This window comes from Phalacrocorax carbo, chromosome 15 (assembly GCF_963921805.1).
Source record: "Phalacrocorax carbo chromosome 15, bPhaCar2.1, whole genome shotgun sequence".
NCBI lineage: Eukaryota > Metazoa > Chordata > Aves > Suliformes > Phalacrocoracidae > Phalacrocorax > Phalacrocorax carbo.
In genome coordinates this window covers 8135965-8149929 of record NC_087527.1, presented here as the reverse complement: position 1 = coordinate 8149929, position 13965 = coordinate 8135965, and the positions used below count along the sequence as shown (strand labels likewise).

Here is a 13965-nt window from a genome sequence, read left to right as displayed (position 1 = left end):
TGTAAATATGAAATACCTAATTTATTGTGTTACATTTTAAAAAAACATATTGCAAACATCATACACTGAAATCCAGCTTAAGCTTTTTTGTGCATAAGTATAAAGTGGGAGGGAATGATTGTACAGAGCAGATGACTGTGCTGCTATTGTCCATGAAATAGAACTCCGTTAGGACTGAAAGGCTGTGCCTCCCCTTTGCTCTAAGGTAAGACTGGAGCTTGGAGCCTTCTGCCAGGGCCCTGAGCAGGCATGTCATGCAGCAGGTGGAGCTCAGGGTCGGATCCAAAACCTGCCTTACAGAAATACAGGAGCAGCTGCTTTGGTGCTACAGCTGCACTAAACAGGTGGGAGGAACCACCCTGTCAGGGCCCTTCAAGCCAGGTGCTGGTGGTCACTCTTGCCTCTGCTGTGCAGCCCTAACTCTGTTACAAGCTGCAGCCTGTAGTCCAGCTTTTCTGTGTTATGCTGATGGACAAAGATCACTTCCACAGGTAAGATTTTAGTCAGCCCTACTCTACTGTACTATAACTATTGGTGTCTGCTGTGGGGTGCTGGAGAATCAAAGCAGACAGGTCCGCACTCCCCGTTAATACGAGGTAGTACTAGGTCATCTGAGCAGCTGCTTGTGCCCAGGCCAGCTGCCCTGTACCCCATCTTCACCTGAAAGCTGTAGAGGCAAAACCATTTACAGTAAAAAGGCTCAAGAGCTGAGACCATTTGTGCAATGGCATTAACTAAGTCCCTCTCATGGACCAAGGACAAGTGGCCAGTAGGTAAAGGATGTTTTAACACAACAGCAGTACATCTTTACTACACAACTACAGCATGCAGAGGGTTAAGTGAGGAGTGTGTTACTGCATTTGTGGGCAGACTCTGCCTTAACAAAACTGAAACTTACTCAAACTCTCCTGGCATGACTTACTAAACCAGGATCTGTATAAACTGCTGTACAAAGGCTAAAAATAATCATCCCCCTGTTTTTTAAGAACTTAGTTTGCAAAACCTGAAAGGAAATTCTGAAGCCAGTTAAGAATCTATTTACAGAGAAGTTAAGCACATAGATGTGAGCTGTCAGGTGCTTAGCACTGGTGTCAACGCATGCCACCCCTGGTGCTGACCCTGTTCTTGCACCACAGGACGTGAATGGTCTTTGAGCAGCCTGTGCTTGGTTACTGGAGTCTCCCCTGCACTGTATGGGGAAAGCAGGTAGTTCAGCACAACTGATGATGAAGATGGCCTCTCCCGCCTGTCTCTCAGGAGAGAGCCAGCTCTCTAGTGTCAATGAAGCAAGCAGGGTTTGCTGCAGGACCATCAGTGTATTCTACAGTCAGCAGCTGGTGTTTCCTATTCACCCACTGATGGCCAGCAGGAGCAGAGTGGGACTGCTGAGATGTGGGAGTTAGACTGAACAGCTTTACATAGTGCAGAGCCTTAAAACCCATCACCAGCCCAGTAACATGCCAGTACATGTCAAAGTACACAGTGCTGGAGAAACAGCCATTCAGAGGACTTTCTGTCCACACCTCCCAGCTTATCACATAAGAAGGAAGAGGCACTGGGTCCTTCACAATGAGAGTCTGCACTATGGCCTTCTACAAACACAAAGGGTATTGCAGACACGTGTAAGTACAGCGTAAACTAGAAGCCCGTAACTGTCAGGACGTAGCTGAAGCCGCCGAACTCCAGTATAACTGATACAGCTGTTTCCTGGTGAGCTCTTATAAATCAGCAGCTGAAGACGTATGAGTAGAGGAGACAGGTACAACAGGTTACAGACACCAGCTGTCTGTAACTTAGAGGAGTCTTTGGTTACTAGAAAGCTGACCTCAGCCTAACTTTGAAATCTTTTCAGCTTTACTTGGTGAGTCAAAATTGCACCACTGAGCAAACACTTAATGCTTTATTCCAGCCTCTACCGACAAGCCCTACGTAGTTTGGGACGCAACATCCAATTGAAATAGAAGCACTGGAGTAACGGAGCTGGTGATGCTGACAACACCTTTGGTTTTTAAAATGTTAACATGCCATTAACAGCCCTGAGCCAGGAGAAGGAATCCTTGCAGCAGGAACGTGGGCAAAAACAAATAGCCACCTCGCTGAGGAACAGGAACATGGAGCTGCTGCTTTGTATGAGGTGTCTGGCCATTAAGACCAGCACCAGATATTCCAGATGAAGGGTCAAAAAGCTCTAGAACAGGCCAAAGTACTCTGGTGTCTACCAAGGTGCCAGCCTGACTGCAGGTTTGAGACTTCTGACATTGGCTTTCTCTCCCTCTCAGGATTTGTTACATTAGTCCTTACAGCTGTGGCTCTGCTCATTATCCTTTAGCATCCAGTCCTACTGAATAATACACGATCTGCCACTATAATTGTTACTTGACTCCACAACAGGCAACAAGAGACGAGGAGGTAGATAACATTCATTTATAATAGAAAAGTACTCTTAGAAAACTAGACTACATAGGTCTTCTCTACACAACATTTTAGCTCTGCCCTTTCACACACAGCTGCCATTTCTGAAAAGACTTGGAACATGCTCAGGATAAAGTCAAACAAGTAATAACTGCCTCTGGGCCACTGCCTCTCCTCTTCCCCATGGTACTCGTGTTGCCCTCGCTCAAAGCAAGGCAATGCTGCTGTATCAGTTACAGACCTGAACTATGGCTGCTGGCCTCCTACCTGCGCTAGAGGCTGGCACAGACCGTCTGAACGTGTGATGACTGCTGCTTTACCTGTAGCAAAGAAAGCACAGCTTACTGACCTGCGATCTGACAGAAATAAATTCCCAGCTGAGACCCAGAGTCAGGCAGAAGTTCTAGGCGCTAACTGGTAGCAACACCACCCTAAGGAAAAGCAATCACATATAATTTGCTCCTGATCTTCCTTTTGGAGGAATGTTAACATCTTCCACCCTTGAACTGCATGGATAAAGCAGGGGTAAATAAGGGACAAAGCTCCACAGCTCAGTGCTGTAGAGGCTCCCCTGAATCCTTTGGGGAGCAGGTCCCAAGGGCTGTAGGGAGCCACAGCCAGCCACCCGGCAAGCCGAGCCCAAGCAGCTCCCCCTGCGCCCTCCCACCGCTCCAAGAGGGCTCCCTCTGCCCCCACAGCACTACCGGAATCGAGTCAGCCGTGTGATTTGTCCTTCTGGACAAATGACCAATCCTATCACCTACAGGCCTGGGAGAACGGGAGTGCTGCAGTAGCTCTGGTGTGGTTCGATCACTGCATTTCTCCCATGCCCGAACGCCTAGGAGGAGACAGGGTCAGTGAGTGCCTGGAGGAAAGGTATATGGCTGACTGACCTTTTGTTTTTTGTTTGTTTGTTTTTAAAGTGCAGGATAATTACTAAAGCCAAAGGAAGCCAGCCTTCTTCCTCTCTAGCCACAAAATAGCAAAGACAAGAGTGCTAAAAATTCAGGGCATTTCTCCAGACGCTCAATAGGTCCTTACAGTATCTATCACATGCCCAATAACCTTATTTATTCTTGTCCTAGAACTACTGCATTTAAATACCCCAAACAATCTAGTTTGTTACAAAACGTAATTTACAGACTTTACTGAACAGAAGTTAAACCGCCTGGTCCTCTGCTGGAGATAATCAATCAGACAAAGGGCAGCACCTTCCAGACAGAGCTGCGCAGTCTGCGGCTGTCGCTGAGCTCACTGATGCAGATGGGCCCTGTCATCCGGACGTTTAATGTGAATTCTTCGCACGCGTTCAATGCGCTCTCGCTCCTCATCTTCATCTAAGTGATGGGAGCGGCCAGCTGCCCCTCCTGTGGCTTCCAAGAGCGCGTTGTCAGGTCCCCTCCCATCCTGGGACTCATACAGCAGAATGTTCAGGGTTTCTTCGTAAATGCGGGCTTCTGGGAACTCCACCTGCCCACCCAAGAAAGAGAAGGTCAATCTCACCTATTGCCAGTCATTGCAGGTACCGTGTTACCTCATTTTTAATTCCTGGTATCTTTCCAGCTTTAAAATTTCTTAATTGCTCTCTAGCCATAGAAATCCTTTCTAGCACTATAATTTCTGTTCTATTCTTTGCTTTCAGCTTTTGAGACCCAGCAACCAGGGGTTTTTTTTCAGAACCGGCCTGCTCACAGGGCAGATGCAGACAGATTTCTCCTGGGAAAGGTAAGAAAGGTGTGAATGCATGCCATTGCTCACCAGGATCTGTCTTTACAGAGATGTAAACCAAACTTGGTTAAATGAGTTAAATCTTATCTAAAGGTAAGAACGGACTGAACTCACATTAGGGACTATCACAATTGTCCTGTGTTAAGTGCCACAGCCAACCAGTCCCCGCCCTAATGAACCCACGGAACCCACAGGATGAGCTCTGCTGTGCTGCTCCCACTTTGAATGGCACTGATTATTCTAAAGAGACGCTAAACAATGGAAGGAGTGTCCAAAAGGGAACAGATGTTAGGATGCCAGTCTGACAGCAGCTCAGCCCGTTGCTGGAAGCTTTTAGGGATTTACCTTTGTCTGTTTTTTCTCAGTAGCATAAACAATGGAAGTGCAACAGACTTCGGCAATCTTCCGCCCCTGCCCGTAAAACGACCAGCAGCAGATCTCATCTCCAATCACATCTTTTATAAAGAGCACTCTCCCATTAAACCTCAAGGACAGCTTATCAAATAGCTCAATGTTCTTCAGCATGTTGTCGTCGGAGTTGCTGTGAGAGATGAAGGAAGGCAGCAGTCACATTCGGGTAATTAAGACAGCACACAGAATAGAAGGGGGGTTTGGGCAGTGAGCATTTACAGGCCTGTATGCCCAGTTTCTTTTGACTTACTGTGTCTCTACCAAGGTAGTGTTTACAGTTGGTATCCAGGACTGCAGTGGATAACTCATTTGACTAGTACAAGCAGGAAAACCTGCTGCTGAAGAAGCAGTAATACAACATCAACAGCCCTGTGAATAATACTGTCCAAGGGCATTTCATTTGCGCACAAAAGTCTATCACCCAAATGAAACCATTCCTAAACTCAAGCTCAGCGCTAACTGGATGGAAACAGCATTGTCATAAAACATATGCAGACATCAGGGAAGGGGGACAAGGTCCCAGACTTGATGATTTTACCACTTATTGAGAACACTGCACCATGGAAGGCTTCCTGTATTCAGCAAACGTGCTGTAGCCCACAGGGAACGCAGGCCAGCAGTTGGCCAGGAGTCTCTGCCAACTGCACCTCAGTATTAGAGGAACTTCTCTGGCACAGAAACAGCACACGCTTAGCCTTCCATTGATGACAGTAGGCTCCCTTCTGACTAAAGTTTGAAATTAATTGGGAAAAAATTAAGTGCATGCCAACACCAATCTGTCATTCATTCCGAGCGGAAAAAAAAGCATATGTTTATCGTGGATTTTAGTATATAAAAAACCTCAAAGAAGTCCAGCTGAAGTAATTTACCTGGTGTAGGAGTATTTGTTGTTGCTTCTGTTATATAGCAACTTCACTGCTGGCTGTAAAAAACAAACCACAGATCAGTTACAGGAAGTGCAGTAATAGCTGGAATCTCAGCTCAGCCCAAGACCCCACAGCAGAGAGCTGCAATATGATACACCACCATCAGGCCCAAGCCCAGTGGGATTTTGTTATTGTCATTACTGTTGCTGCAAAACCGTCAGGCACGGGTTGGCAATGGGCTGCAATCCCTTCTGACCCCTCTGTGACCAGATCATGAGCTATTCTCACCCAGCCTCTGCCTTTTTGCCGAGGCTAATCACTATCTCCAGCATCCTTCCCTCTACCTGCCACAGTGAGCAGGCTTCCAGGAACAGGAGTCATTGATTCACTCTAGCTAAAGAAAGCGTGTGTTGTTAATAACCAGAGTGGACAAATAAATGGAAGATCTAATAGCCCTGAGGCTCTGCTCGATCAGCCTGCTACCGCCTACGCCCTCTATTCTAATACCTTATATGGAGAAATACACGGGCAGGCCCAGCCTGAGCAACATTTGACTTTTAATTCAGAAGAAATGTTTAGTCTGCTGGAGATTTTCAGTGCTTTGCAGCTCAGCAGTTGAAGTGCATGTATTTTAGGGTAAGTCCATTGTTGAAAACTAAAGACCACTTTCTAAACAATGCTTGGTCATGGTCCCATGCAAGCCTGGGGCAGCAGGCCAGTGCCCTCCCAGACTGCAGCACGGCCTGGCCTCTCTTACCTTGTTAGAAGTGGCGATAAGTTTTTGCTCTTCTTTGGAAGATGTGATGACTGGTACCTTGCAGAATGGTTCATATGCATCTTTGTTCTGCTGGAACAAGAATCAAACCGCAGCTGAATGCAAATAGGCCTTAGGGCATGCTCATATTAACTGGGAAGGTCCTGCATATTCTGTGCTGAAGAGCTCAGTGTTGCAATCTGTCCCTACAGCACACTGAGCAGCTGTTTCTGGTCCAGCTACCAGGCACAGCATTTCTCTGGGACCACCTGAGATATTTATTCCTGCTCTCTGCCACTCTGCAAACACAGGGACTGAACATCATGTGCCTATTAAAATGGCAGGATCTGGAATGTAGCTTCATTCAAACAGGACACCAGTAACAGTGGCTTCAAACCTAAGACGAACACCCCAGAGGAACACAAAGAATCAAATGGGACTCCCAGCAGCCCGTGGCTACTGTTGGGTACAAGAAGCTGCTCTGGCCAAAGGACCTGCCCCATCCTGGTTGATGCTGGAAATGTTAAGTTCTGTCTCAGAGCTTGCGCTGATGATGGATCATTTCACCATGTAAGACCCTGATGGCAGTGGAGAACACTGCAGAGGAGCCAGGCTGCTGCTCCTTGCACACTCTCAGGAGTCAGCAGAGGGAAACTGAGCAACTGTTTATCCCTCACTGTCATTGGGTAGCACTAAATATTGAGAACGACTCTACGTTTTTCTGGATGTGACCAGACTGCAGCAGATCAATGACATGATGTATTTCGATTTCATTCCAGCCTCAAAAAGGCACCAAGTGGATACCAGCAGAAAATCTTGCTCTGCCTAGACACTGCTTCCCACCCAGAGCAGCCTTGTCTTCTTGACCCCTCATTGCAGCCAGAGTAACCTGACTCCTCCATAGCTCTGCAACCTACCTGCAATGCTGCTTGGCACTCGTCCACCAGCCCCTGGACCAGGTAGTACTTTGCTTCAGCCAACAACTCTTCTATCTCCCTGCGGCTCTCAGGGAGCGGCACAGCCCCGTCACGCAGGTAGTTCAGTATTGTCCCAAAATGTTTTCCACACCGGTCAATCAGGATCCAGCCTAGGGACAGAAGGAGACCACAGTACAGCAGAAGCAGAGGCAAACGTGGCAAAAGGCCTTGACGCTACCTAGGGACCACTGTACCAAGCAGGTTCCTGCCCAGAGACACTAGCTCCAGTTCCTTGCTTGAGCTGGTGAGCAGAGGAGCAGAAAGCACAGGGAATTTATCGCCTCCTTCTGCGTTTCAAGTGCAGAGTATGTAGGAGTAAGATAGGAAGCTCACTTGTTTCTCACAGCTCCCTAGTTATCGACAAATGATTGACTGAAACAGAGGAATTAACACTTATTCTCAAACTAACCAGCTTTGTTCTTCCTCAACTCCCGAAGCCCTGACACGTTATTATTTTCTTGCCTTCTATTTTAGGGCCTGTTACATATACATGTTGCTGTTTCTTACAGACAGGGCCAACCAAACACAACTGTCTAAAGGCTGTTGCAGCTGAACACAATATGGGGACCCACTGTGACCCACCATCTCCAGTAGATGTGCAAAAAGCTCAGCAAGAGAAAGGCAGCACAGACTCTGGCAGCGTCATGGCAAACACTGCTTCAGTCTCTATGTTCCCAAAGCGCATTAATTTGGTAGAACAAAGTGTTTATTAGCACAACGTCTTAAACTGCTGAAAGACATGACGCAACAGCTTGCGTAAGCAGAATGTAATGTGCAGCCCCTGCCCTGGAGCTCACCAGTGCTGCTACATACTGACAGCGGCGTGAAGAAAAGGAAAGAGCTACAACCGAAATGCTTTCCAGTTAGCTGGTGATCAAAGGATCTCCGCTTCACCTCTTGCTGCCCGTCTGTTGCCTGAATCAGGCTGGACCCTGAGAATTGTTAGGCAATGCTGAGGCTCGAGTTTCCATAAATGAACAGATGGCCACTCTTACAGGCTGCAGCTCAGGAATGCAGCAAGGAAACGCTTGTGGGGAAGAAGTCATATTTTGGACAAATAAGGAAAGTAGGTTAAAGCAGACCCTGTATGTTCTGCCTGAATGGAATTACTAGTAAAGTCTGAACATTTGGTTCAATTTGGAAAGTGAACACAGCCCTTTCATGTTGCCCTGCAGAAAACTGAGACACTCTCCAGCACTTTACTACAGGCTTTCCATCTCCCTCATTACCCTGCTGTCCACATAAAACACAATGTGTGCTTGCAATTTTAAGTTTACAGACTGTAATAACAAACTAGAAAGCTGGAGGCAGAACTAGAGACAGAGAAATCAAAAAACAAAAGACAGATCGAGGCTAATGAATATGGTATATCTAACCAGCCAGAGCAGAAAAAAAGGCCCATTTGTCAGTGCAGAGGTATGTAAGGCAAGATCTCACATTTTAAAGAGAAGAGTGAGCACAAGACATGGTAATAAACAAGGACATCCGTATTGCACAAATGCAGCCGTTGACAGAGTTTACTAGAGGACACCAACATGTAGGGAGGTAAAGGGCAGGCTGCGATCCTCAAAATTCTTTGTTATCACCTCTGCTGCGATTCCTTCTGTAGGCTGTAAAAATCTGCTGCAACTTTATGTTTACAGATGGAGAAACCAAAGCAGAATTGCTCACTTTCATGTGGAGGGGGGATGAGAAAATATTTCGAGCAGCATTGCAAAATAGAAGTGACTGCTAAAACAGCTTTCAAAAAAACCTTCTGTTTTAACCAAACAGCCAAGCATACAGCCAAAGCGAGATGACTCACAGGGAAGTGGCCCTGCTGCCACTCAGTCACGGCTGCGCAGAGCCTAAGAAGTGGGTTTCGTTACAGTCATTTAAAGCCATTTCTTAATTGCAGTGTTACAAAAATGTCCTGTTATGCATTTGCCGAGGTAGGAACACATAAACCATGAACTGTATGTACACACATTAGACCTTTAGGAAATTCATCTTTTGTTTTACAAAAAGTCTCAGGGACAGCATCCAAATGCTCAAACTAAACCAGACTGCATTTTCTGACCGATCCTTGACAGATGAAATAGTAGCCTGACACTGCCTGATGCTCAAGCATCTCACTAGCAGCTGAACGAGAAACACGCGTTTCCATCAACTGGTTAATAGCAGTGGGGAGGGAGGGAAAAAAAAAAAAATCACACTGCAGAAAAGAAAATTGGAAACAGATGGATGCACCTGGAAAACTCACATCCTTCTATCTGCTCATTACCATAAAAATAAAATTTTCAAAAGTTGCTGATTTGCTACAGTTCATGAACAATTTCTAAGCCAAAAATAACCATCTGCCACCCACCACCACAGAACTCCCATCTTTTCTCCTACGGCCTGTCTAGCAGCATGCTGGAATTGTTAAGCTCTGAGAAAGAGCTGGGAGATGGTGCAGGGGTCAGAAAAATGCATCTAAAGAAAGAGGAGGACCCCGTGTGACACATTCCACAGACCGTTTCAAAACTTTACTCCTTCCAGTTTCTCCACAAGCCCCGTTTCTTTTCCTAAGAAACACTTTGTTTTGTGCCAGATTTTGGGTGTGACCAATTAGCAATAATTTGAAGAATTTCAGATAAAAGGAGTTTCCTTTAACAGCTATAATGCTATTGTACCAGTTTCCAGCATCACCCCAGGCAAGGGGAGATAAAGCACGGACTACTGCAACGGGAGTGTCTCAGTTACAACATACAGGAAGTATCAAATTCCTATTAAAACACAAACTGGCTAAATGGAACAATCTCACACAGACACTGGGGGATTCACAGCAAAATAAAGTTGCGATTTTGTGTCTCAAGCATGATATTTTAGCAGTTTAAACTCCAGTTACCCTCCTATTAGCAGTATTATCATCAGCTGCTCTCCAGCACGCAGCACCTGCACTTACATGGACTCCGAGCTTTGGGAATGCGATGTACCAGCCCTACTGCGGTCCCTGCCCAGGACACTGGGAAGAAGCACTGAGACCACCCCAGGGTGGGCTTCCAAAATTAATTTGGAATTTCCGATCCAATTCCAAACCAAAGGAGTTGAGAAGTCTCAAATTATCAAATTTTCTGAAACACAGGGCAGCTTTAGGCAGGGACAGGAGGATACTCTCGGGGTTGCCTGAAGTTTAGCAGCAATGGGACATGTCTTCAATGAACTGCCTCATAACCTTTCCACTAGAACACCCTTCCAGTCTTCCCAGTAAGGGTGCCAATTCCCATTTTACAGGTTTCTTTTTTTAAGATTTGACCCACAGGCTGGCTTTTTTTATACACCCTGCACAGACCCACCAGAGGTAGCCCAGACAGCCTTTGATCTGGAGCCCACAAACCACAGCGCCAATGTTACTGCTTTACAGCAGCTGAAACTTGTAAAAGGTGTAACACCCAGAACAATCAGCTTTTTTTCCCCCAGCTTAAATATAAGGACTTCTAGCTAAAACAGGAATATTCAGATAATTAGGTTGTATTTTTTACAATTTCTTCCTCCAAATCCACTTCCTCCTATCTCAAGAAAGCTTATCACAAGAGCCCTAAATCCATCACTTGTTCCACATGACCTCTAAATATAGAAAAGCACTCAAAGCTAAGTCTAATTCATCTAACCACATACTACCTTTTCTGTGCTTTCAGCAAGTTCAAACAAAATTTTCAAATAATTAACTAGTCACAAGAATGGTGTTTTGAACCTTTAGGCTCAGCGATGCCGTAGCTATTGTTAAAACAAGGTATCCAAGTCCATAAACATAATTATGGGCAAAACGTCAGCACATAAGAGAAAGCTGTGCTTCCGGTTAAACTCTGTGACACTCCCATAATATGAAAACGCTGATATAAAACTATGCTACCAGTTACAGTTATCACAAACACATTTTAGCTATATTATTGATTAAACAGCAGAAGATAAAATCAACGTATCTGATAAGGAAGTGAAATATTTGAGCACTGTTCCTCTAGAAGACTGTAGTTTGACATACTGCACACTCCTCCTTTACAGTCACATTTAACATGGAGAGACCCATTTGCTAGCGCTCTCAGTAAAACTATAACAAATTTTCTAAAAATTTTGCAACCAGTTTTCTTTTAGTGAAGCCAACAATCAACACTCTCACAAGAAAATAGTTTTATTTTTAAAAATCAGCTTTTAGTTCATAAACCCCCTCCTGCAATCTTCAGAGCCAATTTTATACTTGTATTTGAGGTAAGGAGATGAGATGAGGGAACCGCCGTCTGAGCTTCAAAATAAATATGCAAGTCCTGACTCAGTTTCTTAATCACTAGCCCCATCACTTTCCATATGCTTAAGAGCATTAGCATTAGTATTTCAAAAGAAAAAGATAGCCTGTGCTACCTGGGCCTGACAGGAGCCTTGGGACTTCTTACCGTGCTCTGGTTGTATACTTTTCTCACTTGTATAAGCTACCAATTTTAACACTAATGAAATGCAGAAATATATGGGTGTATGATTAGATGTTCGACTCTGTTCTCTAATGCTTTTCTCCAACCCAATGCCTGAAGAGGAAGGAAACCAGCGCATGGGAGCAGCCCTTTACCTTCGCTGTCGGTGAGGACTTCCATTCGGCCACTGAACATGGCCTTGAGCATGGTGTCCTGCTTGGTCAGGGTCTGCATGGTGGTGTAGTACAGGGCACCGCCAATGTTCAGCTTGACATATTTGGAGCTCGGACTAGTTCCTTTGAAGGAGGTAGTGCGAGTCGCAGCTGCCGGCACCGCTGAGCTCACCACACTTTCTCCCGACATCTCTTCCTGCAAGCAAGGAGTTACCAGTTAGACCTGCAGTGTCACTGCATGACGCCCAACTTCATGTTACCACCAGTCATTTTACACTGAAGTAGTCGCAGATGTGCTGGGTGCTATCAGCCTCAGCTCCTCCCTGCCTCTTTGCAAAGTTCTCTAAATGTTTTAAACATTTAACTTTGCCTTCTGACAGTGACATAAATCAGGAAAAGAACATATATCAACTTGGCCAGGGAAGAATGCTGTGAAAGCTGAGCAGCATTTTACGCTGTGAAAGTCAGTGCTTTCCCACAAAACCGTGTTCGTTTCTTTCACCACCTCTAAAGCTTAAGCTCTTACTTCATGGATAATCTGGTATATGACTGCGCAATTCCCAAAACACAGAGCCTGAGCAGACGATTCCTACGTGTTAAATTGCAGGCTATCCACAGATTTTCTTCAGGCTTTTTTTCCTTAAAGCATACATGGCTCTACAGAGAGCACACACAAGCTTCCCACTCTCTTCCCTGCACTCCCACACCTCTCAGCACACCAGAACCCAACGTCCAACATCCCCCACTACTTCTGCCCACAGTTCCCAGACAAAGTGGACTCCAGTCAGCTAACAAGGTCACACGCTGTAACAGCAACATGTTAGCTTAGCACTGCAAATGTTCTGAGAGCCGCTAACGATAAATCCTTAATCACGTCTCTGTGGTTAACTCTGTTGCCTCACAATGTGACAGGATGGGATGACAAACACCCTGCCATCTCAGACAGACCCTGGCTCTACGACTTCGACAGCGCGCTGGCTGGCTATTGTATTGAATGACTTTCGCTCCACTGTCACGAAAAGCAGAACTATCAGACGGCAAATCTGAACAGGAGTTCGGAAACATAGTTACGAGTCCAGATTGTGTTTTATGAGTTGAGGAAGCCGGGTGGCCAGAGATGGCCACAGGGGACCCGCTCCCTTTGCCACGGAGCCTGCCCAGGGGTCTCTGCAGTGCAAGAGCACCAGCCTCAGCCCCGCGCTCAGGCTCCCTTCGGCAGCTGAACCCCCCACCGCTCCCCAGGAGCCGTGCCCGGACTGCCAGAGCACGGTCCTGCGCTGCAGCATGACCCAGCGCCCCCGGCCCCCGCCCAGCACCCTGCCACCCACAGGGCGCAGAGCCGCGGGGCGGCACCCCGAGCCCCCCACCCTGCCACCCACAGGGCGCAGAGCCGCGGGTCGGCACCCCGAGCCCCCCACCCTGCCACCCACAGGGCGCAGAGCCGCGGGGCGGCACCCCGAGCCCCCCACCCTGCCACCCACAGGGCGCAGAGCCGCGGGGCGGCACCCCGAGCCCCCCGGGCCTGCCCTCTCCAAACCGCACCAGTCTCTGCCCAAGAGCGAGCCTGGGAGGACCCGGCCCTCCCCGCACACATGAAAGTGAGCCCGTGGACGCCCCAACTTTTGGGAGCTGAACCCCTGCACCTGCCTCCTGCTCTCTGAGCACCCCAACCTCGGGGGCTGGACCACCCCCACACCCTCCCCAGCACCCCACCCCTGGGAAATTAAACCACCCAAACCCCGCACCGCCTCCACTCCCCGCGCACACCCTCCTGGGAGGACCGAACCCCAAATCCTCACCTCAACTCACCCCAAACACCCACCCCCGGGGGAGCCGGATCCCCAAATCCTCACTTCACACACCCTCCCAGGCGAGCGCCCCCCGCTCCCCAGGGAAGGACACACATCCGCGCACCCCGGCCGCAGCTAACCAGACCTCCTCCCCCGCGTCCCCGAGCCCCCCCGGCTGCTCCCGGCCCTCCCCGATCCCCCGGTCCCCCCGCGCCGCCTCACCATGAACGGCGCAGCGCAGCCCCACGGACCGAGCGAGCGGGAGCGCCGGGGTGGGGGGAACTTCCGCCCCCTCCGCCGGCACTTCCGTCAGCGGCCCGGCTGCACCACCAAAGGCCTCCGATGTTCCGCTTGGGTTCCCCAGGCGGTGCCGCGCTGCGCTCCCGCCTCCCGGGCTAGATCTGGTTCCGTTCGGCCCGTCCTGCCCGGT

At 47.9% G+C, this 13965-nt stretch overlaps 1 protein-coding gene across 2 annotated transcripts; it reads right to left on the bottom strand.

The window, feature by feature from the left end:
* On the bottom strand, positions 1–13896 carry KCTD10 (potassium channel tetramerization domain containing 10). Of its 2 annotated transcripts, none has more exons than XM_064465951.1 (7): positions 13758–13896; positions 11728–11941; positions 7089–7258; positions 6175–6264; positions 5421–5473; positions 4486–4681; positions 1–3882 (listed from the first exon to the last, which is right to left on the bottom strand). In XM_064465951.1, exons 1-7 carry the CDS (start codon positions 13758–13760, stop codon positions 3664–3666), a joined length of 945 nt encoding a protein of 314 aa, XP_064322021.1. In that variant the 5' UTR covers positions 13761–13896; the 3' UTR covers positions 1–3663. The 2 variants fall into 2 exon arrangements, with proteins under 2 accessions (XP_064322021.1, XP_064322022.1); XM_064465952.1 differs by having other exon boundaries at positions 6175–6261; positions 13758–13895.
* Positions 13897–13965: the final 69 nt, after the last annotated feature.

Coding starts and splice junctions, on each gene's coding strand:
- KCTD10 (XM_064465951.1), bottom strand. Junction 6,265..7,088: donor AGTGCCAAGCAGCATTGCAG/GTAGGTTGCAGA, acceptor TTCTTGTTCCAG/CAGAACAAAGATGCATATGA. Junction 3,883..4,485: donor CTGAGAAAAAACAGACAAAG/GTAAATCCCTAA, acceptor TTGGGTGGGCAG/GTGGAGTTCCCAGAAGCCCG.